General features: G+C 32.2%; 1 protein-coding gene across 2 annotated transcripts in view; it reads right to left on the bottom strand.

Moving 5' to 3' along the window:
* LOC145740051 (extracellular serine/threonine protein CG31145) overlaps positions 1 to 27,225 on the bottom strand; it is a 149,206-nt gene that overhangs the window by 35,460 nt on the left and 86,521 nt on the right. For both annotated transcript variants that reach the window (XM_081995380.1, XM_081995379.1), the window contains 3 exons: positions 18,178 to 18,270; positions 5,221 to 5,464; positions 1,753 to 1,946 (listed from right to left, as the gene is read on the bottom strand). In XM_081995380.1, the coding sequence (XP_081851506.1) occupies positions 1,753 to 1,946; positions 5,221 to 5,464; positions 18,178 to 18,270 (531 nt within the window). The remainder of the gene's footprint in view (positions 1 to 1,752; positions 1,947 to 5,220; positions 5,465 to 18,177; positions 18,271 to 27,225) is intronic.

Raw genomic sequence — 27,225 nt, 5'->3', positions numbered from 1 at the left:
TTGACCAAAAAGCGGTAAAAACCATCTTTTAAAGTGATTTAACACAAATATTCACTTTCATAGCACCTTGTATAAACAGTGACAACGACATGTTATGATGGATGTCGCCCATATGTTTCTAGGGAAATGCATAAAAACAAGGAGTGATGAAATGAACTTTTCATAACTAGTTACATAAAGTGATACTTTTCGTAACTAGTTACGAAAAGTAAAACGTTTTGTCACTCTAATCAGTTTTGAAAAGTGTCACTTTATATGCCAAAATTAGAAAAAAGTGTTTTTTTTTTGCGCTTATTTTACCTAATTTAAGGTTATTTGGTATAAACATGCCCTTTCCTGTGTATTAGAACCATTTTGTAGCCAAATAAAAAATTAAAAATTTTTAAAAAATGCTATTTTTTCAATTTTCGAAAAGATCAAAATAGTTATTTCACATATCATAATTTAGGTCTTTTGGTATAAATATACCTTTTGCTGTGCATTGGAATCCTTATAAAGCAAAATAAAAATTTGTCAAATTGCACTTTTGACCAAAAATGTAATTTTTTCATGGAAAGGCAACCCCCACAACTGGACAATTATAAACCCCATCTCCCTCACAAGACCAAATAGACAATCTCGCTACGCCTTTCCTCAATATACTCTGTTGGAACATTTTACCTAAAAAAACGAACTATTAATTTTAACCTTTTCTTTGTAAAACATTATATTTTTTTTTTTTTTTTTTAACAAATATTTAGTACATAAGTTTTGTTTCTGTAACATTGGCAGAAAGACCGGTAGGTCGATAGCCTTTTTCCTCGGAAATAAAGATGGTTTATATATATATATATGTAATTTTTTCAGTTTCTGAAAACTTTTTTATTGGAACTCCAATCAGTTTCGCGAAATCGCCATTAGAAAAGAAACATCACCTGAATCTTATTCACTTGAACTTCTGATTGGTTTTAGGCCCTTTTTTATCTTATGTAGGAATAAATTAGAGCGTTCAAACCGTCAGACAGCGTTTTTCTCAATACTCTTCAAATTTAGAGACATGGTGTTTAGAAGATTCTCCAAACCATGATCAATTTAGAAACTATTTTTCAGTAATACTAATAAACACCACAAAATATCAATCTGTTGGTATCAAACACATCTAGCTTCAAACTTTTCATACTTAAGCATGCTCAAGCTAAGTTGAAAATTACAGCATTCAATGTTTGACTCATTTGATCCTTACTAAAGAGTAATAAAATGTACCACCGATTCTATTCTCAGATATCCGAATGAAGATAATCGCATAAAACTATTGAATAAACGTCTTATTACTGTTGGAATAAATGTGCAACTGATGTTATTCCTCATTCGATGCCTGTTTGCAAATGCAAACAGCTTGCGAGATTTCCTCAGCTAAACCGAAATCGTTCTCATAACCTGCTGGTGTGTCATCATCATTCATTCCCCTAGGACACGCAGCAAATATTAAAACTTCCAGAAAATGCGAGAGACCCCGTTTTTATAAAGAATATGTGTGCCAGATTAAAGACTTTAACTTCCAGTTTATAAATCACTTAGAGCTGTCGACGCGTATCAAGCGGCAGTGTTTCCGACGTGTTTCATCCCAGACAAGTTAACTAACTTCAGATAAGCTTATCAAGATGTCCCGGCTTTGCTCGAGGTTGGATTAAATGGAATATGACATATCTGATGGGGTGGAGAAAGTACCCATTTACCTGTGAAGACAACCATCCACATTTTACATATACTTACCGAAAAGTTTCGTAATGATGCCTATCCATGTTCCCAATCAGGAAATCGAATACGGACATGTCCATCAGATCATACAATCTTCTACTTTTGTCATACGGTGGTATTTCCCTCACCATTTGACAATAGTTTGGATCGGTCTCCCATTGGGCCTTACGTCTTTTGTGATAGGAACGCCTCCACGGATGTCGCCATACCTAGAAAATGCAGATTGTACAGTTAAACGTGCAATTTGCAAGAATTTTAATACGCCAAATTGCTAAACTAATAAAACACGCTATCTTCGGAATTCCGAGCGTGTCTAAGTAGTTAGTTCCCGCTTTCCTGTCTTATGTTAGAAATTTGTCACGAAGGTTATTTCGCCCGTTAAACAACCAGACGGATCCTGATAGAATCTGAAAAGGCTGCAGGCGAATCTGGCTGGTTTAACGTAAAACGAAAATGAGACTGTGTACCAAACGGACTAATTACGGTCTAAATTAATCCAATATAAGTACGTATTAATGAAAATTAAGTCTATGTTGGTTCCTGCATTGTCTAAAACTCGAAGGTTTGAAACGTTAATGAGTTTTGGTTTGATAGTTAATTTGGATGACTAAAGCAACTCGATTATTAACTTCTATAGTAAAATTAAATTACACAACAAATTTGAAAATGAAGGAAGTAGTCTATGATTCTGAAAAACACACACTCATTTCTGAAATGTTTATACAGGGTGGTCCAGTTTTAAATGTCAATAATTCACTATTCTATAGCCCATCAAAAAATAAGTTAACATACATATTATGTCATTTTCCTGAAAAATGCTTCCCAAGAAAAATACAGTCCATAAATGTTCAGTAAAAAAATCAGTTTCTTGTCATAACTGTCAGACGGCTGGAGCAATTTTAATCAAATTTAGAACAAACACATATGAAATTAATACTTCCATTAATCGAAACTGTCCAGTGGTGTAAATACAGAAAGATGGTTTTCATTTTTCTTCTTCATGTCACTGGATATTTTTCAAAATTTTCTCCGTTTTTTTACTTTTTCAATTTGACAAAATAAGTATCTCTTGCAAAACTCTGATTTGAAGTTTTGTTTACGACAAAATTGAGTAATTACGTTTAAAGACCCAAAACCAACCCAACCCAACATAAAAATTGTCTTGAAAACGGTGAAAATTTACTTGAGAGGCTTAAAAACTGTCTTTGTAGTCAGATAAGTTGAACAACTTGTGAAAACTGACTTGTAGCCATGAAAAACCACTTTTTCTAAAATTTATTACAACAAATTCACACATTTCAACCTTGAAAATTGACTTGGACACCAAAAAGTGACTCTGAACTAATGAAAAGTGACATCAAAGGCTTAAATTTTGCATTTAGTAAGTAAGCAAGTAAGTTTTCATAATTTAAAAATACATTTCAATATTTTAGTCTTCAAAATAGTCTTAAATACAGGATATTGATATTAGATTCATGAAAATTGACTTGAAGACTAACCTTTCAGGTTTTTTTACTTTGCTTTTAATTTTCTTAGAACTCTGAACTATTTTTAGGGCTTTGAAACTGCTTTCAGCTTGGGAAATTGAGTTTTAGGCTTATCTTCACCAAGTTTTTGACACAGCAGACTTAAAATAGCTATTTATGTAACCAGTTACGAAAAGATCGATTTTGTGTAACGAATGAATGTTTGTAGGGCGAACACAGCGAGGTCCTACAATTTGAATGAGTTACACAATAAGACATTTTCGAAACGTGTTGCATACATAATTTTTTCTAATTTTGACCAAAAAGCGGTGAAAATCATCTTTTAAAGTGATTTAACACAAATATTCACTTTCATAGCACCTCGTATAAACTGTGACAACGACATGTTATGATGGATGTCGCCCATATGTTTCTACGGAAATGCATAAAAACAGGGAGTGATAAAATGAACTTTTCAAAACTAGTTGCATAAAGTGATACTTTTCGTAACTAGTTACGAAAAGTAAAACGTTTTGTCACTCTAATCAGTTTTGAAAAGTGTCACTTTATATGCCAAAATTAGAAAAAACTATTTTTACATTTTTTGTAGGCTTAAATATGCCATTTCATGCTTTATCAGTATTAATTTGACTTCTAGACGCTTCACTGTGCTTTAAGACTGAAAAATCGAAATTGAAACTATTTTTTATAGTAAAAGTTAAGTTTCAGACTCTTCATTAATGAAAGTAAACAATTTTGGCATTAAATGCTACGATATCAGTCTTAAACTTTAATTTTTAGAATAAAATTAGTCTGACTGTCTGACAGTTGAAGCAAAAAATCGATTTTCAAAACTGAATTTTGAAGGTCTGTGTTTTCCTTAGGAAGAGTTCTCAGGAAAATGACATAATGCGTGTCAACTTATTTTTTGATGGGCTATCGATTGGTGAATTATTGACATTTAAAACTGGACCACCCTGTACAGGCTGCCCCATAAGTAACTACTCGTACCTATACTACCTTATTGTTAGAGACTATTAACGGTATTTCAACTAAATGATTTATTAAAAGTTTGATAAGATTCTGATGAATGGTTGAAAAAAATAGCATACAAACCACGGTGAAAAGTTTAATTTCTGTCTTTAGATAAAGTTAACTACCTAACTTCTCGACAGAAATCAAATACTTTTCATCTGAGTATGTAATATGCAATTTTGTTGGTTTGAAAGTGATATTGTTGCTTTAAGAATACTTGACAACATGGCCAGAGCCGTACTAAGAAAAACCAAAAAACCAAATTAACGTGTAAAAAGTTTGGCTGATAAAATTTCAGTTAATTCGATTGGACAGGGTAACTGTTTCAGCCAATAGGTGCAATTTAGGTTAGGTTAGTATAAGAAAAAAAAAGTATAAACAGTACGTATAAAAATATGAAATAGGCTTAAAAAAACTAAATATATCCGTACTATACTTGCTTAAATACTGTATGTCTCACTTTTTCAGTGTTTTCCTCATTCTATTACACTGTTATAATTAACGTACCGGTTTTCGTTTTTTATTTGTTAATGCTATTAACGTTATTAAGTCTAATACAAGTGATATATCAAACATCAGAAAATAGCAAACATTGTAAGGAATGTTGAATTGAAAAAGAAACTCTTATGAAAACGTCGTAAAATTGTAATGATCATGTCATTTGGTTGAGAGTCGTGTAAAATGTTGGTTACCAACCAAAATTTTTCAAAAAATGCCAAAGAGTTGATTAACTTAATCTATCGAATGGATTAACATTCAGTTAGTTTTAATCTCCGGAACATAGAAAAGTATTTCAAGGTATTGCTTTTAGGTTTAAGCACAATAATAATGGAGATATTCGAAAAAAATAGGGGAGATGCAAAGGTGATTTCAAATCGCGTCTAGTCAGATTTTCGCTTCAAAGTTTACGTGCGATAATCCAAACAGCTGAACGGCTTAAGATACACCCCACTAAACTAAATTCCCATGAACTCCACTTTACCTTTGTGGGTGCAAGCTTACTAGAGGGTAAGAAAGCAGCGAAACTTCCTTCGAGCTTATCTGGATTTCCGCATATAGCGTGGGAAGTGTCGCAATAATATGAACACTTTCCGTGGAAGCACAGATTATCTGAGGGAGACACGAAGAATGTGTTTAGCAGTTCCCCTTCAGCTTTTTGATATAGTTCACTGGTCATATTGAGCAGTCTTCCTGTTACCGGCATAGCTCTTCTGAACCCCAACAATCTGAAAAAAATCAATATCATAATATTTTCGAAGCAAATTTGGTATAGGGGAAGGAAGCCATATGAGTAAAAAACAGTTTTTTTAATATTTGTAGTTTAAACTGTTGATTTTTTGAGAATATTTAGAAAGACTGGTGCTGTAAAATCCAGATTTTTTCAAATTGTCTTCAGTAGTAATCAGTATTCATCTACTGTTTTTTTGTTTCAAACCACACTAAAGATGATGAATAATATTAAACTTTAAAAAAAAATCCTGTTAGGGGTTCAGTAAGGTCCAAAATTTTCACTAACCTTGTACAGGGTGAAGTAGACCTGAATATCTACTACTTTCGTATTTAACGTTTTTAGCAAAAATCAAAATTAAGGAAGTTAAGGGTGTGGTCAAAATTCAACCAATCACCCTGTACATTCAATATCAGAACTGAAATTAATGACAACATAATCCATATTAGTAATATTAAATTTTAAAACACCCTGTATTTTACTAGCTTACGTTGATATTTTATTTTCTCTATTAGAATTTTGTTTGCCTTAAATGTACACCATTGTTTAATGGTTGATCTAGTGACGACAAAGATATACACAAAATCAAACTAAACTAGGATATACACATTGAATAGCACTAATAACCATATTATTTGTCTTAATATCATCTTTATAATATACAGGGTGGTCCAGTTTTAAATGTCAATAATTCACCAATCGATAGTCCATCAAAAGTCATTTTCCTGAAGAACGCTTCCTAAGGAAAACACAGACCTCCAAAATTCAGTTTTGAAAATCTTTTTTTTGCTACAACTGTCAGACAGTCAGACTAATTTTATTCTAAAAATTAAAGTTTTAGACTAATATCGTAGCATTTAATGCCAAAATTGTTTACTTTCATCAATAAAGAGTCTGAAACTTAACTTTTACTATAAAAAATAGTTTAAAATTTGATTTTTCAGTCTTAAAGCACAGTGAAGCGTCTAGAAGTCAAATTAATACTGACAAAGCATGAAATGGCATAATTAAGCCTACGAAAAATGTAATAATAGTTTTTTTTAGTCTGCTATGTCAAAAACTTGGTGAAGATAAGCCTAAAACTCAATTTCCCAAGCTGAAAGCAATTTCAAAGCCCTAAAAATAGTTCAGAGTTCTAAGAAAATGAAAAGCAAAGTAAAAAAACCTGAAAAGTTAGTCTTCAAGTCAATTTTCATGAATCTAATATCAATATTCTGTATTTAAGACTATTTTGAAGACTAAAATATTGAAATATATTTTTAAATTATGAAAGCTTACTTCAAATACAAAATTTAAGCTTTTGATCTCACTTTTCATTAGTTCAGAGTCACTTTTTGGTGTCCAAGTCAATTTTCAGGGTTGAAATGTGTGAATTTGTTGTACAAAATTCTAGATAAAGCAGTTTTTCATGGCTACAAGTCAATTTTCACTACTAAAGTTTTTCAACTTACCTGAAAACTATAACGACTGACTACAAAGAATTTTCACAGTTTCAAAGTAAATTTACTGGTTTCTAAGTCAATTTTCAAAACTAAAGTCTTTCAATTTGTCTGGAAACTCTGAAAACTGGCTACAAAGACATTTTTTAAGTTTCTTAAGTCAATTTTCACTGTTTTCAAGACAATTTTTAAGTTGGGTTGGGTTGGTTTTTGGTTGGTTGGATGAATTCTGATTTGAAACAAAGACCGCCGAAGAAACAAAGTTTCAAATCAGAATTTTGAAAAAATGATTTCAAATTGAAAAATTAAGTAAAAGAAACTGAAATTTTTGAAAAATATCCAGTGACGTAGAGAAAAATGAAAACCATCGTTCTGTATTTAAACCACTGGACAGTTTCGACAAACGTCATTAACATCACATAATGAGTATTAATTTCATATGTAATTGGTTCTAAATTTGATTAAAACTGCTTCAGCAGTCTGAAGTCAGTTATGACAAGAAACTGATTTTTTAAACTGAACATTTATGGACTGAATTATGACCTAATGTATGTTATTCTTTGATGGGCTATAGAATGGTGAATTATTGACATTTAAAACTGGACCACCCTGTATAAACCAAAATGTCTTTTAAATTTTGTGACGTCATTTTAGTTTAGTTTGATTTCCTGTATATCATGATAATAATAATAAGCATGGAACACTTTTTAGTTTTACTACAGTTAATGGGGAATACGATGTAAGAAGCAGTACATTCTCTATTATTCAAATTAGTGCATTTGTGCACCAATTATTCTGGCGATTAAGAGATTTTCCTGCCAAGTGACGCCGAAAGACAAACGACTTTTCCCTGATTCTTCAATAAGGAAAGTTTGTGCTTAAAGAACTAAATTATCTAAACCTATTAGAGGATTTTACTCGGAACGGCACTTTTCGGAAAACGAGCTCCATCGCCGTGCAATATTTACGAATAATTAACTTTTCGGCTAAGTCAGCTAACGGAAACAATCTCGGGGGCGAAACTTGAGGAGGATGCAACTTTCGGGTTATAAAAACTTAAAAAGTCGAGCGGGTAACTTCCCGACTGCTAAGCGATTAAAGGAAAATTGTTCGTAAACAACTCAAATAAAGAATCAACTCGGAAAGGTTTTTCAACGAGCAAATGCAGAAGGTAAATAAAGGCAAGCCAAGTTTTTCGGCCCTTTCTTTCCTTTCAAAGTAAGAGTTTAAAAGTTGAGTAAGTGAATTGTGATCAATTTTAATACTACTTAATTAAAAATATTTTTTATCTATATACAGGTGTCAGAAATGATTTCTTAAGATTTCAAAAGTAAAAACATTTTATTATTTTTTGTCATTTGTTGTCCCAAGCTATAAACTGTTCAAGCAAACTCACCCTGTATAGATACTATTACTCGTATATTGTATGTTCACTCGTTTTTTCATTGAAGAGCAGAATTAATGAATGAAGATCCAATGAACGTATATAGTTTTGATCAACCATTTTATATGTTACAAACCACTGTACCATCACAAGATTCCCTGTATAATTTTGGTTGAGACTGTTCTAAAATACGTGACATGACCATCCTAAATTTAATGATTACGTTGAGATTGTTAATAATTAATCACGTGACTGTCTTGGCTTGCAATCTCTGCAATTCTAAATTGCATACACTTGTAGAACATCCCTTCTCGATTTTGTGTCCGAGTAACGAAACCTAATTATGATAGCATGCCCTAAGAAGGGCCAAAGGGCTATTAACTTTTAATATAAGCGGCCGCAGCCTTTCGAAGAGTTATTTTAATATGGCGTTATTGTGTCGAGCTCCAAACGTTGCGGTCGCATTAAAAATCTAACAGAACAACGCGCGACACATTGCGGCTAATGGGACTTTTTTCCGTTTCTCTTTATATATTATATTCGCTGGAAGTCATTATAAAAAGGGCTCTCAGCCTTGCAATTCGGTTAAATGACTTTATAACGAAGTAATGGTACTGTTAAATTTAAGCACTGTTTTACTCCAAAAGACAAATTTGATGCCAAAATTACGTTAAATAGTTTGAAAGCAATTTCAATTCGGTTTATCAATCACTCAGTTGATAAGCATATTTTGCGGATAGGGCTAGCTATACAGATTGTATTAGTAAATTAAAATCCACTCTAACTTATGAAAATTTCCTTCAGAATTTAAGTAAGAAACGTAGGAAGTGAATAATTAAGTGAAAAATTTATTCAAAACTATAAAATTCTTTAAAGAGAAAAACTGGCCTGACATATTATTATACGACTTTAACTTAGTTTTATTTCATCAAAAATTCTGATAAAAATTGATTTGGAGATTTAAAATGTATTAATTTTGAAACTTTTAATGAACATTGAACAATTACTTGGAAACAAAAGAAAATTCAAAAACAAAGTAATAGTTTTTCAAGACGATTCTCATAAGTCTCAGAAAAATTTTTCTAACTGGTTTTCGATATCCAGTCTAAAAATTGACTTTTTAAGTATTTAGAGGCTTTGGGTATTACCAAATCACTCTAGAGACCAATAACAATTTTAAATAAAGCTGTGAAACACATGTAAAGATCTGGTATTTCCATAATAATACTAGAGGCCTTTGGTAACTTCAGGAAATTTCTGAAAAGTTTAGAACATTTGTAGAATTCTCTGGGAGTTTTAAACAATTTTCTGGGAGAAGTTATATTCAGAAGCATCTAGCATTTTCAAGTAATTCTAAAAGCATCTGACAATTTGACTCGGTTTTTGGAAGCTTCTAAGAAGTATTTAGAGGTTTCTGATATTTTCATAATCATTCTAGAGCCGTCTGACAATTTCAGAAAACACCTGGGGCCTAATCCTTGAAAGCAGGGAACGAAATTCTCAAGAAAAGTGTTGATAGAATGTGATAGAAGAAGCTGACAATGGCGGGTTATTGTCACATTCTGCAGGTTTTCCTTTTGATAATTTCCTTCGTTTCAAGAATACGCACCCTGGTAGGCTTATGATACTCGTAGAAGCCTACTTCCTAGCTCTAGCAGTTATAAAAGGTGTTTGAAAAAAGTTTTCAGTCGTATTTAGTCCTCTGGTAATTTTAAGAAAATTCCTGGAAGGCTATAAGGACACTTAGCAGTATTTAAAAGACTTTAGTAGTTTTAAATTTTTTTTTGACTTTAAATATAAGTAATATTTAGGAGCTAGCTTCTGGCTTCTGGCAGCATTTTCAAATTGATTCTAGAGGATTCTGGCAAGTTAAAAAAGTTTTTAGAGGCTTTTAGCATCTCCCTAATTATTTTAGAACACTTCTAAAAGGTTTAGACTGTAGAAAAGCCTCTGTTTTGAGTGATTTTTGGAAATGTTCAGTAATATCACAGGTCTCTGGCGTTGCCAAAAAAAACATCTAGAATTTAAGAAAATGCTTAAAGTTTTACTAACTTTTAGACGTCGGTGCGGAAGGTTTTATTTTACCACTTTAAAGACAAATTTCTGACTTGGCAACGTTTCAAATTTTGTTAGCTGTTATCCTAATCTTGTTGTTTGTACTTGTGTAATGAAAATGTCTTTTTAACATCATATCCGTCTGAGGATGCCGAAATCCTAGTCACACATAAAAACAACAAAAATTTTGAGACTGAGTTTTAACAACACCGTATTGTTACTTTCCGCAAAAATATGCTATTTCTACGATTTTATAATATTATTTGATTTTGGGTATACCTACATATTTATTGCCGTTTTTGTGTAATAATTTTTGAAAAAGTGCATGTTGACTCATATTTTGGCAACGTCGAAACTGTCCCAGAATTGTCAACCCTGTTTACTTTATCAATTTAATATTAAATAGTGGCAAAAAACCACGTTTATCCAGTCACGTTTTTTAAATAAGAAATTCAATATACAATATAGTCAAAGTATAGGGTTTTCGAAAGCCGGCGCGTATAAATTAGGGTCTCGGCGCAATGAAAAATGCGGTTATTTGTTGAAGCGGGAAAATTTGTCATTCCTCCTTTGTCGCCCGAATAAAAAGAGAACATCAGGTTCGGCAAAGAGCTCGAATATCGGCCTCGGTTAAAATTACAAGAACTTTTCGGATACAGAGTAATGCAACTTACTGAGCGGGGCGCTAAAGTTTAAGATTTATTTCCTGACAACTTTTTGGTTGATGGATTTTTAATGCCCCCAGGGAAGCGAAACGGTACAATTCTACTTATGAATATTTACCGCTTTTATAAGCAAAATGTGTGTCATATTCTAGCAGATTGTGGGACAGTACACATTTACATTAACCATTTTTTTCAAAGTTTCTGTGAGTTTCTTAGATACAACTGTTGAAATTTAATTGGAAAACAATGAAAAACATAAGAACACTTTGATCCAGTTTTGTACCTAAACAGTAAGCAGAATATAGCAAAGTTGGAACCAGCTAGACTACTCAGTTTACAACTGTGATTTTAAAATCATTCACAGTAAAACGTATACAAAAATAAAAAATAAGGTTATCGTCTAAAACTTCAATAAACTAAGTTCTGTCAATTCAGTTCAAAATTTTCTCACAAACTGAAAAATTCTACCCAAGCGCCGTTGGGAATGTTACTAAATTTCTTAAAGACAAATTTGTCCAATTTGCTTCGAATGGAAGCATCAATGTTACCAAACTGACCAATCTACTTTTGACTTTTAGTATGTAACTTAAACGCAAAACTTCTTTTTTACACACTTAAAACTAAATTCACTCTTGCATTGAATTTATTTATTTAATAGCATATTCCGAGTTAAATGTCGCGCGGAAAGCGCTTGTACCGCGCATAATTTCTATTCCCTCTACGGTATTTTTCGGAGTACTTTGGAAACAATTACGCTAAATCACACTTTCGGAGTTGTAATCGTATTTTAATTGCAATATTCGGAAAACGACTGGATATATCTTGTTACAGATCGCCGGCGAAATCATTTAAAATAGATTACGGAGCCTTTGTGCCGACTGAAATATTTAGGTATTTCACGTTCGAGCGCTGGTTTGAGCTTTTGGTATTTCAAGTACACACGTGTTTGAAGTTAAATATTAAATTTTACCATATAAATGTTTTACTGAAAAATGGGAACTAACTTCAATAATAGTAACATTGTCATACAGATATACACAAGTTGTGAAGGACTCATTTTTTTATCTATTCCAAAAGAACAAATTTTTTTTGACCTTTTAAGTTTGTGTACTTTGATTCGGTCTCTGTAATTAATTTAAATCTGTTGCCATTTTAAATAGTACAGGTAGCAGTTGATTAATGTTCAAAAAAGTGCTTTCTAAGAAAAGACCAAAATAAATTGTAAAACTCTGTTTTGAAAACATCGTTTTTTTTTTTAAATAAAAAATTAATTATGATTGTGAAAGCTTGATGAATTTTCTGAGATCTTTCTTTTCGTTTTTTCTAAAATTTAGAAAATTCCGTATCTCCGCCATTTACGGGAATTCAGCCACTGTAAAAAGCACCGAAAGTTCGTTTTGACTTGCTCTTTTACCTCGTGCTAACCGCAACACAAATGAACATATACCAGGTGTTTAAAAATAAAAAAAAACAGTAAAAGTTTTCAATAACAAATTCTCTGCTAGTTGTAACCTTGTTAACCCGGTTCACATAGTTCACATTTTTGGTCACGTCCAAAACTTCTGTAACCGTTTGCGAGATAATTAACTTGAAATTGCAACAACATTTTGAAAATGTGATTCCTGTGATTAACAAGAATATACCATAAACGTAACACTTAAGTAATATGAACTTTGACCACCTAAATTGCCAGACTATAGATTTTCTGTGAAGTTTTAGAATTAATGTTTACATGACAAAAAGTACAATTTTGTGTGTAGTAAGCGAGATACACAAAATAATGATTTTCCAACCTGTTTCGTACAAGATTTTTATAATTAGATTTAGATTTTAACCTCAACTTGTGTATAATATAACAATTATACAGGGTTTCCAAAAAGTCTGGAATATTGCAAATATCTCGAAACCTACTGATTTTATTTTTGTAAAAGTTTTCTTCATATTGTTATAGTAAATAAATGCGCATGACGTGAAGGTGGAACGAGGTTTTCAAGTATACAGTCACAAAGTATACCAACTTTTTTAGTTCAAACCTAACACCCTGTATATTACTTCAGATTTTAAGAGTACTCATAAAGACCAATTCAACGATACACGATTTCATAACTTTATTTGAGGGAATGATGTAAAAAAAATCCAATAAGTAAGTTCCTATTTGCCTATTTAATTGTTCAAAAATCATGTTTTTTGAAGGATTTACTCATAGGTTATATCCACGATAAAACTTGAGTTTTATCGGGTAAACTGTGCATAGAAAAATGTTGTAAAAGTAATTTTTCTGTAAATCGTTGAATTGGTGTTTATGAAGAAACAGGGCGCTGCGCTGCGTTACTGCTGCGTTTTTCTGCAGATCCTTGAATCTTTCAGTTTCAGTTCTTGAATCTGCAGAAAAACCTCATTACTCTTAAAAATAAATTATAGAAAAGGATGCTATAAGGAAAATTGCAAGAAATAGGCTGCATGCGATTTCATTTATTTTCAATTTTAGCCGTTAATATAGCGTCGTAAAAATCTTAACGTAAACCATTCTGCAGGATACAATTTATTGTGTAGAAAAATAGATTAATTTGTTTGGTAGTACAAATTAATAAAAACAATTAATTCGCGTATACAAGTTCAGAATTTTACTGTCAGGGTTCCAAAATGCTGTATGGAAACACAAAATTTTAAAACTCGTCCCCCGATCTATGTGACATTGTTTGTTAGTTCAAATCGATCTTTAAAGTTGCAAACCTTTAAAGTTCCACCCTCATGCGCTTTTATTTACTAACAATATAAAAACTTTGAGAAAAATAAATTTAGAAGTTATCGAGATATTTGCAATATTCCAAACTTTTTGGACACCCTGTATAGCAGAATTGTTTCCCGATACGTACAGTTTTTTTCAAATTAAACTAATTTTGCTGCTACACAAAGTTAATAGTTACGTAATGAACTATGTGTATTGTTACGTAAAGGACTACTTTACGTAAAGATTAGGGCTTCCAATCCAACCAAGACTAGATTTGGTCCCAAAATTTAACAAAATGGCGGAAATTGAGGGCATTTTTACAGTTCGTCTATGAATAATTATTGTTGTCGACAATTCCTCATACTGGTGTGGAGTCTGAACGAGGATACAAGCTTTCTCAGTGGCTCAGATCGTCCTTAGAGAACAACTTTAAACACTCTAGTAGCCTTATAATTATAATTTACTCGAGAAAAAATAGGTAGTGAAGTTTGGGTTCTTAAATATTTGTTAATATTTTTACTCCTAAAAGAGTTGATATTCTTTAATTTTATAATGGTTAATTTCCATATTTTTTAGTAAGTCCATGTCAAATTTGTAAAAGTAGTTATTTAGTTAGTTGGTTTTTGACAATACCTATTAGCCAGTAACTCACTTGGGTAATAAAAGCCATTCCAGTAATATGAAAAGGGAGTTTGGGTAGTGTCAAAAACAGTGATCCCGAATGAGAAATAACGCGGATTTCACCGTAAGCCAAGCCGGACTGTAAATAATTCAAACCGGGTTTAACTTTTTGAGTTAAGCTAAATTGATTCGACGGCCTCGCGCTCGCACGTCCCGTTAATATTTACGAGTTAATTATGGACTGAATTAAAAGTACACCTACTGACCTGTGGTTATTTATTTAGTCCGGCACCAGGCACGCCTCTGCTAGTTTGCAGCTCGGAGCGTTCTTTTGCTCGACATCGGCGCCCGCTTTATTTACTATTAATGGTCACTGAATACCTAATTGGGGTCTGCTATTATTAAAACAGTTAATTTCAAGTAGCCGCAAAGATTTTAAATACATCCGACTGGTTTTCCTTTAGATGAGCTTAATTTGACGCACATGTAGATGACATTTTTAATTCAAACCTTAAACTGGAAATTCTTTCTCAAAAATAGTTTTGAAGCAGCACGAAAAACAAAATATTCTTATAGAAAATTCCAACAAAATAGTATATTACGTAACTAGTGCTGTAAGAAGCACTTTACGCACGATAGGGAAAAAGTTACGCAAGAAGCCGCGTAGCGGCGAGTGTGTTATTCCATGAGTGCGTAAAATGTCTTAGAGCACATATGACGTACTATACTTTACCTACGACCAAATGGAAAGTCCTGTTTATGCAATTCATATAATTCAGTGTAACTTTTCATTAAAAAAGTATATTTTCAACGTATTGACACCATATTTGTACTAATCATAGGTATGCCACTAAAGGAAAAAATAATAACGTAATAAAAAAAAATCACAAATCATGTTACTTAAATAATTATTAGTGTTGTTCTTAAAATAATTATTTATGGTGACATTACAGTTAGTAAGAAGAAAGAGAAAATATTTAGTAATATTACTTGATGTGTTTGCTATTGCAGATAATATTCTAGAAGAAGTGGTAGTTACTTAAAACTGTATGAACAATGCATTACGCGATGATCTCCATCTAATATACTTTGGTAAAGGAAGAAATGTAAACAAAATCAATTTTCCCAGCATTAGAGCGATAGTTTGTGGCCGATCTTAAAACTGTGCGCTTTTTTTACAGCTGTGCGTAAAGAGGTTCATTACGTAACGGAAAACTATGCGTAAATAGCTATTTACACTGAGGTCGTAAGTAAACGTATTTACTTAGAAATGTAAACATCGTTATTTTATACATTGTGAATGATGGCCGATTGTATTTTAGACGTTTATGGACCACTGGATGTAGTAATATTGTACTTTATACTGGGTTTGTGAAAATTAGTAACTTTTTCGTAAAACACAAAATATCGTAAACAATTTTGTGCTTTGTCAATTATTGCAAAATCAATTCAAATTTCTTACATATATCATATGATCCTCCTGCTGTCCAATTGAAACAAACTGTTCCGATTTTTCAAATGATTTGTGTACAAATATTTTGAACGCAAAATAAAATAAACATTTTTGGTTTGGTGTCTCGATTACAGTCATTTCTTTGTCATTTTTCTTTTATTTGTCATAAACGTCAAATTAGTTCTGTTTCAACAGACTGACACGTGTCACTCACGAAGCATTTCCTTATCTTTAATTTTTAATTGATTTCCTATACAAAACTCTGAAATTTCCAGAAATAAATTTTATCTACAACAATGCTGTAAGTGTATTTTACAGCACTGATGCATGCGGTAAGTAGTATATTATGTTGCTGGTATTGGTGCACCTATCTGATAATGACTGATTTTAAAAGTAAAACAAGGTTACAGAATTTTATGTGTAATCTGGTTACCGCACTGTTGTTGATAATGCATTGTATATTATAATACGTAAGGAAGTTTTACACGCGTGCGGTAATAACCTACTTACCACACTTATTATCTAATACATAATTTCACACTTGAATGAAAAAACAGGACTTTACAACTTGATCGTAAGTAAAGTATAGTATGTCACACGTGCGTACTAAAGCATTTTACGCCCTCATGGAACTACATACACGCTCGCCGGTAACTGTTTCTACTTCGTGCGTAAAATGCTTTGTCCAACACTCGTTACGTAATATACTATTGTTTAAATTTTAGATTGATAATCACACCTCAAAATAGTTTTACTTTGCGGAATTATTTGATGCAAACTATCTTAATATACGTGTTTTTAGGTAATACTGAAAAGCATAACATAAATTGTCTCTGTGTTTAAATCCTGCTAATTAAGATAGTATCACAAACAAATTATATTTTTCTATTTTTGGCATATAAAGTGACACTTTTCAAAATTGATTGGAGTGACAAAACGTTTTTCTTTTCGTAACTAGTTACGAAAAGTATCACTTTATGTAACTAGTTATGAAAAGTTTATTTCATCACTCCCTGTTTTATGCATTTCCGTAGAAACATATGAGCGACATCCATCATAACATGTCGTTGTCACTGTTTATACAAGGTGCTAGGAAAGTGAATATTTGTGTTAAATCACTTTAAAAGATGGTTTTCACAGCTTTTTGGTCAAAATTAGAAAAAATTATGTATGCAACACGTTTCGAAAATGTCTTATTGTGTAACTCATTCAAATTGTAGGACCTCGCTGCGCTCGCCCTACAAACATTCATTCGTTACACAAAATCGAACTTTTCGTAACTGGTTACATAAATAGCTATTATTTTACTGGAGATTGCAATTATTGTTATTAAGTTGGCAGCATTAAACAATAAACCTATTTGACAATTAATGTCAAATTTTGTTCTATAATATGTTCTAACCGATATGTTTATACACTCAATAATTAGAAAATTTCCTAGAATATCTACTTCTAAAGGTAAAAATATTGGCAGTTTTAACATAAAATTATGTAAAATACTCCATGTAAACATTTCAAGAGTTCAGCAACTGAATTAATGCTAATTTCGGCAGTTAGAGCGATAAAGTTAGTTATGGCTTGCTAACGACAACAAAGTGGGAGAAAAATCCCAGATGGATCTATCATGAATTGAACGGTAAATCAATAAAAACTATGTGGAATTCACGTTTAGTTCCAGTTATTAAACTAAAATTAAACTGTTTTCTTGGACTACATTACGTAAAAACCAATTTTCTTGTGGTAGTTTTATAAGTGTCTGCACTACAGTTGCATTGACTTAAAAGTAAACAGGCCAGTTTTAGTTTCAGCGTTAGGGATATTTAAATTTTACGCCTCGATTATTCGCAAAACGTACCTTTGGCACTAGTAACCATACACCGAAGACCTCCGCACTTGCCTCATAATAAAATTCAGACGTATTCGTCCGTCTGGAGGGCCTTTCCTCTTAATAAAATTCAAAGCGAATGTGTTTCTGAATGTGCGCTGATGGCACGTTATGCTTATGGGGGAGCTTTTCTATCTCGATAGCCGCTTTTCCCCAATGGATTGTTTGTCTTTATATCTGTATTTTCTTTATACGCCATGCCTTAGGATTGTATTCCCAGCAAATCTACATTTTCAGCTAGGGTCAGACAATATGTTAGATACTATTATCTGCCGTCTTGACATTTCAACCAGAACTGATTTTCCGTTTATTAGAATTAAATAAGCTTAATATTAAACAGCATATACGTTTGATTGATTGCGCGAACAAACTGTCTCTACTAATAATACTATTTGCCTATAACCACGAAGCAAGTTTGTTTAAAGAATAATAGCGAAATTGCTGAAATAAATAGGTACTTAACTAAAACTTAAATTACCTGTCTAAATGAAAAGCAGCTATTTCAGCGTTGTGTCTCTCGTAGTCCGTAAAGTAAAAATGATTAGGCAGCGTCTGTTGTTCTCGGGGAAATCTGAAATAAGAAAAAAAATAGATTCTTGAAAGAAATCTAACTTTACTGGCTAAACTAAGTAAATTGTAAGTTTTCTTTTTGGCTGGAGGTAAATACATTTTTATTGCAAATTATACCACTGTTTCAATTGGCGTAGCGGGACAATAAATTATTAGTAAAAATTATTCCTCGACGTTTCGTTCATTCTGCAACAGTAGATGTTACCTAAACATTTATAGATATCTTTATAGCTTAATTTAAAACAGTGTTGCCAAATTAATATAATTAATGGCGGTAGATTAAAAATTGTAGATAATGGTATATCAAAAAACAAACAATTTACATAAGAAAAACACAATTAATTTTATAATATTATTTCTACATCGAAAAATACTGCCAATATGCTGTATGATCTCAAAAATACAGTTTTAATTTTTTTATCATTCGTTTTCTATGTTTTAACATTCGTGACAGATATCACGTGATTTTAGAAAATAATTTAGCTAGACAGTCACATGACACCAGTCAAAACATCTATTAAAAATCTCAGAAACACGTTTTATATCAAATACTACACGAAAACTTTTCGAAACCCTGATTTTTTCATCTTTTAGCACAGTTTGACATTTTTGACGTTAATGACAGCTGTCATGATTTTAGAACACTATTTAGCTAAACGGTTACGTGATAATTGTTAAAATAACTATCATAAATCTAACACGTTTTGTTTCAAAAACTGTGGTAACTTTAATTCTTGCAGATTCTAGACAAATTTAGTTTTATGGGATAATTTATCTATGCAGTCACGTCATGTACTTAAAGTAAGAAAATTACAGTTCTAAGAACATTTTTGGAATCCTCATTATTAAATTTCCTGTGCAATAACTTTAAAAACACTACGAGATTTGGTACAGTCATTCAGGAAGCGGTGTCGCTGAACTTCTTACAGTTTTTGAAACGAGACGTGTATCTGAGATTTCTGTCACTTTTTTTGACAATTGTCACGTGACCGTCTAGCTAAATAATGTTCTACAATCACGTGACAACTGTAACTAACGTCAAAACTGACAAACTGTGCTCAGTCGTACAAATCAAGGTTTAGAAAAGTTTTCTTGCAGCATTCAATATAAAACGTGTTTCTGACACTTGTGACAGTTATTTTGACAGTAGTCACGCAACTGTCTAGTTAAATTATCTTCCAAGAATCACGTTATATTGTCATAAATGTCAAAATTTGTCTAGAATTTGCAAGAATTACAATTTAAAACAGTTTTCGAAACGAGACAAGTTTCTGAGATTCATGTCAGTAATTTTGACAATTGTCACGTGACCGTCTAGCTAAATAATGAGAACCACGTGGCAACTGTAACTAACGTCAAAACTGACAAACTGTGCTCAAAAGTTGCAAAAATCTCAAGCTGTAAAAAAGTTTTCGTGCAGTATTCGATATAAAACGTATTTCTAAGATGTATAACAATAATTTTTGACAATGGTCACGTGATCGTCTAGCTAAATAGTGTTCGAGAACCACGTGACAACTGTCCCTAAAATCAAAACTGTCAAAACTTGTCTAGAAATTGCAAGAAATTCAGTTTAACACAGTTTTCGAAACGAGACGTGTTTCTGAGATTCATGTCAGTAATTTTGACAATTGTCACGTGACCGTCTAGCTAAATAATGTTCTAGAACCACGTGAGAACTGTAACTAACGTCAAAACTGACAAACCGTGCTCAAAAGTTGCAAAAATCTCAAGCTGTAAAAAAGTGTTCGTGCAGTATTCGATATAAAACGTGTTTCTGAAATGTATGACAATGAATGCTGAAGTTTGAACTGACCGAAATACACAGTTTGAAAGGACAGTCACAGACAAAATCGCCTGTAAATCCCACTTAGACTAAGAAAATGACTGTTTTAAGCACATTTTTGGGTTTCTCGTTAAATTTCCTATCCAATAACTTGAAAAAAAATCATAAAATTGATTACAATCAGGGAGAAACGGGGTGTCAAAGTTTGAACTGCCAGAAATACAGTTTGAAAAAACAGTCAGGGACAAAATTGCCTGTAGAACCCACTTGGACTCAGAAAATGAGTGTTTTAAGTACATTTTTGAAATGTTCATTAAATTTCCTATCCAATATCCTGAAAAACACTACAAAATAAAACATTTGGATTTGACAATTTGTAGTATATAAAACGTTTCAAAACCCACATAATGGCAATGTTATTAAGCGCTGTATTATACATACAAAAATAAAAACAGACAAACGGTAGACCTGGCAACATTGATCTAAAATAGTAGTAATCATTACCACGTTGCCACTTGTATCAAAGAATTGCAATAACCTTGTTATATTAAATAGAACACCTTGTGGATTCTTATAAATTCAGCTATTTGTTTCTTTTTTAAATACTGAAAAAATACTGCCAAAAATATAACCTAAGCAAACAAAGACGCCATTGAACCATGTTAGCTAGATACTAAATCTCAAAAAATTTTTAAACTTACAATTATTTATGTAGCTAGCATTTCCAGTTGTTAAATTAATACAAATTATAAAGAGAAGCGGTCATTAAAAGTACAACAAAAATCAATTAAAGCCCGACGTTAAACACAGAGAGCACACTAGAACCCACTATTTAAACATAGTCATTTAATTTTAGTTTAATAGCGCTCAAAATGCGAAATTCGCGACTTAAACAAAGAGCCTCTATTAATTTTGCATAAAGAATATCCTAACTCGGAACAGGGAAAATCGTTTCTATGTTTGATCTGTTAACGAGCTGCCATTAGAGCGGTTATTTGCTCTGACCATTTCTGACAAATGAACGCGTTTTATTGGGGGACCGTTAATGCGGTTTTTTTTCGAACTTTGTTGCTTTAATGGTGAAACAATATAGTTCCAAAATGGACTACCCATAGTAAATGCAATATGCACGAAAGCACGTAGTCGAAGCTTCCACAGTTTTCCTCGTCGTCTTTTACCTGATTTTACAGGAATGGTAAATTTGGATTTGCCTACAAAGGTGGCAAGCATACGAAATGGGCTTGTAACAAACTGCACGTCGAAATTTTCTAAACGAATTGTAGGGTAAATGTTTTGTTTTTGGAAACACAGTGGTAAAAGATAAATTTATTTATACAGTATTGTCAAAGTGTATGATTTTTACGGTTCACAATCCACTAAAATATGACACTCACCGCTTTATTCATACAGAAAAAACAGCAGGTCCACTCTGTATAATAATATTAACGGCTAAAGAATGCTAATAATAAAGATAAAATCAATTATAACATGTATGGGGTAACGATTAGTTCATTTCAGTAATATTGTGATTTCACTCTTTGTTTGAGTATTAATGTAGTTCAAATAGAAAGCAGGAAAATTAAAACGCTTCACAACCGCGTCAAAATTTAAATTACAATTCTAATTTAGGCCATTTATTGCTCTATATTTGACCAGAAAACCTCATAAAATCGAGTTTATTGAGGTTTTTTATTATTTTTTCGTGGGAGCGGCAAATGCGTTACGGGACTTTTTTCTTTCCGATAAAACTTGGATTTTATTGGACGTGTATTATATTTCCGAATAAAAATTATTTATGGCGTGTGGAAATGCGAAACCTAATATAATAACGTAGTAGGATGTTCCGTAAACTGTTCTTTCATTGCTTCGACTATTATTATAGGGGCGCCCAAGTCGTGTGTGTGTGTGTTGTACGGAAATATGGAAATTTTCCACCTTTAACTTTCCGGACACGTACGAAAAGGCATTTTCTTATCTATCAGAGTCGTTCGTCAACTGGAAAATGGGACGTAATGATTTTGCATATCGCAAACTGTATGGATTAGAAGATACTTTTACATACACTTGTATGAGATTATTTTTTATGTATTTTTTAGCAGCATACATTCTTGGTGGGTGATTGCAAAAAGAATATATTCTTGTATTGCTTGAAGTAACTAGTTAGTACAAAGTAAAATTTTTTAACATTTTCATCTTTTGTGGGGTATTCTTGAGAATTACCAGTGGAGTCTGTATAGTAGGTTTTTCTCGGGGGTAATATCCCTAGTGCATTTAATTTTTCCGGAAAAATTCGGAAAAACGAGTTTCTAAGTATTTTGTTTTAAATAGCATGAGCGAGAGTGGTTTTAAATTCGAAACGTGTTTCATACATAATTTTTTCTAATTTTGACCCAAAAGCGGTAAAAACCATCTTTTAAAGTGATTTAACAGAAATATTCACTGTGACAACGACATGTTATGATGGATGTCGCCCATATGTTTCTACGGAAATGCATAAAAACAGGGAGGGATGAAATAAACTTTTCATAACTAGTTACATAAAGTGATACTTTTCGTAACTAGTTACGAAAAGTAAAACGTTTTGTCACTCTAATCAGTTTTGAAAAGTGTCACTTTATATGCCAAAATTAGAAAAACATTTTATTTTAATTAAAACAATAAGAACAATAATTAATAAGAACAATAACTTTCAAGCTAGAAAGGGTAACACTATTCTTTATGTTGTTGGGACGAGTGTGCAATTTTTTCGAATTTTTTTCCGGAAAAACTTCTGACAGCTGACAGTTGTTGACAAGTGATTTTTCCACTTAAAATTTACATTTGTTATACTAATTCTTGATAGCGATTGGTCAAAATTGATAGGAAGGAAATAATCTCTTAAAATGTTTAAAAATTTTTTTTCTTGTTCGTTTTTTGTAGAACTTTATAGAGATTATCCGAAAAACAAAGGCACAAATTAGTATCAATAAAACAATGAGTGGTTAAGCTCAATATAAAAAAGCTCTGTATAGAAAATTAAAGGTTATAATTATTTTATAGACAAAGTGTTCAGTACGTATTTTAAGTTACAAATTGGTAATATAAAATTACTAATTGAAATCGGTTACGCTGTACTGGAAGAAAAATGCCATATTTTCCTGAAATCCTCAAAATCTTATACCGGGTGTGCCATAAAAATTAAATATGTTGATCTTGCTCATTTTCAATACGAATACAGGATGTTTAAGAAGGTTTTTTGGCAAATGTAACTAACTCTTACAGTTGGTGACTATTGACCCGAAAGAAAACTATATTTTAAGTCAATATCCCACAAAAAGTATGTTATTTACGTTTGGCTTATTAAATAACTCTTCCTAAACATCATGCAAAATCTTTCTAATACATCAAATTTTGCCTAATCGTTTGTTTTTTTTATGCCCTTTGACCCCCTACTAATTTGGATCATTGTTTTTCGGACACCTTGTAGAGCAAACTAGATAGGCAAAAGTTCTCTCATCTTCAGAGTACTTAGAAATAGAGTGTTTTAATCTTACATACAAATTATTTTATTTTTTATCAGTAATAACGCAATTTTTATATTTTCTTTATATTAAAAAAGAAAATGATGAGTCAAGTTTAAAACAACTACTCCTTGAACAAACTTAGATAAAGTCATACATTTAGGCCAATATATCAAAAACGTAGCTATAAAGATTTTTAAAAGATGAGGACTCTTTATAAATGCCTCATACTCCAAAGGGATTGGAACATTTACATGAGAAACCCAGTCACGATTTTGCGTTTACTAAACCAGTGACGTACCTAACGTTTGTTTATTCTTTGTTTCAACTTTAAAACAAAACTAAAAAAAGTTATTAGGATGACATTACCGGTGCAAAAATATGCAGGTATACATACAAACTTGGCAGTAACACTACCAACGCAATAATTATCAAAATTTTGTTTAGTTTTTAGTGGAAACAACTGAATTCAACTTTTTGCTACATTTACGCTCATCTAAATTGATCGGTTATACTAATCAGAGCTGTTGCATGACTAAATTGGTAGAGAAACCCAACTGCACTCTAATTACACATCGGAGTCCCATCTAAAACGCATTATTAACATTATCAATTACCTGGCCACGTAGCCGCTGCGGCCCTTTAAACGAAAACAAACCGACCGTAACTTCCGGTCATTATGTTACGGTTTTGGGATCCAGAATAGAGTCAATCGGTCTCGCTTTGTTGGATTAAACTAGTTTCTAAACAATCTTGTTTATCATAACAGAGACCGCCTGGAAATGCAGCCTGTTTGTGATGATGAGATTGACTCTGCCAGTCTCAAAAGGTTTGTTTGTTTGGGCAGTGGTCGTTTAGAGTGTGACTTGAAATGAGCAGCAAACACGTTTATGACAGTTAAACGGTACCTAAAGCCTCATTACCATTAGTTAATTGTGATGCAAAAGGCAATAGTACAGTTATTTGCACAACTACAGTTTGAATTTATGTAACCAGTTAGCAAAGTCGAATTTTCATCAATCCAACCTGTCAAAGTTGAATAGCACGTTTTACAGCAAAGGACAATGACGTAAAAATTGTCTTTATTTGTACACGAGTGAGATTTTGCTGTCATTAGCAAGATTGTCAGATATGACATGTTAACTACAAAAAACCAAGAAAAAATTAAAAAAAGTGTGTTACGTCTGAAAGAAACGACAAATTTAACAACAATTCTAACAAAAATACTCAAACTTTGCAATTAAGATGACAAAACACATAAAAACACTCTTAGATGTCAAATTTATTACATGAGCGGTCAAAGTTGAATAGCACGTTTCACAGCAAAGGACAATACCGTAAAAATTGTCTTTACTTGTACACGAGTAGGACAGTGATTTGATGTCATTGAAAATGATCAAATATGTATTTGAACAAGAAAAAAAAATCTCGAAATTTAAATTGTGATAGTATTGGTTTGATTTTCTGACAGGGATTGACAGTTTCAGTACTTTTTTTCCAGTTATCCTTTCAATTTCACATTTTTCATTCTAAAAATCTTATTTTGCTTTCCTAATGCTTAATTTCCACAGTAAGTGTATTAAACTGTGCAAATGTGTATGTTAAGCACTGCACTGCATTAAAGGGAACCAAGAACCATATTTGGAACTAACCTTTGACGTGAGTAAATATGACGATATTCATTACCTGTAATTTTCTTGTTTCTTTTAAGTACTTTTAAGGGTAGATTATGTATAAAATCCAGGAAAATTAGCATTATTTTTGACCCTTCATAAAACATCAACATTGCTTTTAGACAACGGCAAACCATAATAAGCAAATTGCTGACGTTTTAATATTTACGTTCCCCATAAAATATTACCGAACAGAAAACAAATGGCCGATAGTATCGTCGACGTAACGTGTCGTCTAACAACTACATAAAGCCCAAAAACACCTTAAAACTCATCGATCATTGTTGCCGTAAGTTTACCCGTGTTCTTTCTACACTCACCCAACGAAATGGGAAAAGTTATATGACCAACACGAATACATATTTGATTGCGATTTTCAGTGCTTTCGTGCATCCAAATTACCCTCTCAAGTCTCTTATGACTAAATAAAGTCGTGAAAAGAATTTGATTTAATCGAAATTGGCTCCAGTATTAGTAAAACAGTGTTGCCAAATTATTATAATTAATGGCGGTAGATTAAAAATTGTAGATAACGGTATATCAAAAAACAAACAATTTACATAAGAAAAACACCATTAATTTTATAATATTATACAGGATGTATTTTAAAGATTGCGAAAAAATTTTAATCATCGATTCTACATTGAAATATACTGCCAATATGCTGTATGATCAAAAATACAATTTTAGTTTTTTTATCATTCGTTTTCTATGTTTTAACATTCGTGACAGATATTACGTGATTTTAGAAAATAATTTTGCTAGACAGTCACATGACAACAGTCAAACCATCTATAAAAAATCTCAGAAACACGTCTGCTGTCATGATTTTAGAACACTATTTAGCTAAACGGTTACATGATAATTGTTAAAATAACTGTCATAATCTAACACGTTTTGTTTCAAAAACTGTGGTAACTTTAATTCTTGCAGATTCTAGACAAATTTAGTTTTATGGGATAATTTATCTATGCAGTCACGTGATGCACTTAAAGTAAGAAAATGACAGTTCTAAGCACATTTTTGGAATCCTCGTTAAATTTCCTGTGCAATAACTTTAAAAACACTACGAGATTTGGTACAGTCAGTCAGGAAGCGGTGTCGCTGAACTTCTTACAGTTTTTGAAACGAGACGTGTTTCTGAGATTTCTGTCAGTTATTTTGACAATTGTCACGTGACCGTCTAGCTAAATAATGTTCTAGAACCACGTGACAACTGTAACTAACGTCAAAACTGATACACTGTGCTCAGTCGTAAAAAACAAGGTTTAGAAAAGTTTTCTTGCAGCATTCAATATAAAACGTGTTTCTGACACTTGTGACAGTTATTTTGACAGTAGTCACGCAACTGTCTAGTTAAATTATCTTCCAAAAATCACGTTATATTGTCATAAATGTCAAAATTTGTCTAGAATTTGCAAGAATTACAATTTAAAACAGTTTTCGAAACGAGACGTGTTTCTGAGATTCATGTTAGTAATTTTGACAATTGTCACGTGACCGTCTAGCTAAATAATATTCTAGAACCACGTGACAAGTGTAACTAACGTAAAAACTGACAAACTGTTTTCAAAAGTTGCAAAAATCTCAAGCTGTAAAAAAGTTTTCGTGCAGTATTCGATATAAAACGTGTTTCTGAGATGTATGACAGTAATTTTTGACAATGCTCACGTGATCGTCTACCTAAATAGTGTTCGAGAACCACGTGATAACTGTCCCTGTTGTCAAGAACTGAATAATGATAATGGAAAAGTTATATGACCAACACGAATACATATTTTATTGCGATTTTCAGTGCTTTCGTGCATCCAAATTACCCTGAATGTCTCTTATGACTAAATAAAGTCGTGAAAAGAATTTGATTTAATCGAAATTGGCTCCAGTATTAGTAGTATAGACCTTTGGTCGTGCTTAATCAGTTCGACATCGGACAAGCTCACAAAACCCTCTCATAAGGACAAAGGAATTTTCTGTAATCCCTTAATGCCACACAAGCG

Source organism: Ips typographus, linkage group LG1, assembly GCF_016097725.1.
Source record: "Ips typographus isolate SLU linkage group LG1, UJ_Ityp_2.0, whole genome shotgun sequence".
NCBI lineage: Eukaryota > Metazoa > Arthropoda > Insecta > Coleoptera > Curculionidae > Ips > Ips typographus.
This window is presented reverse-complemented; position numbering and strand designations above follow the sequence as displayed.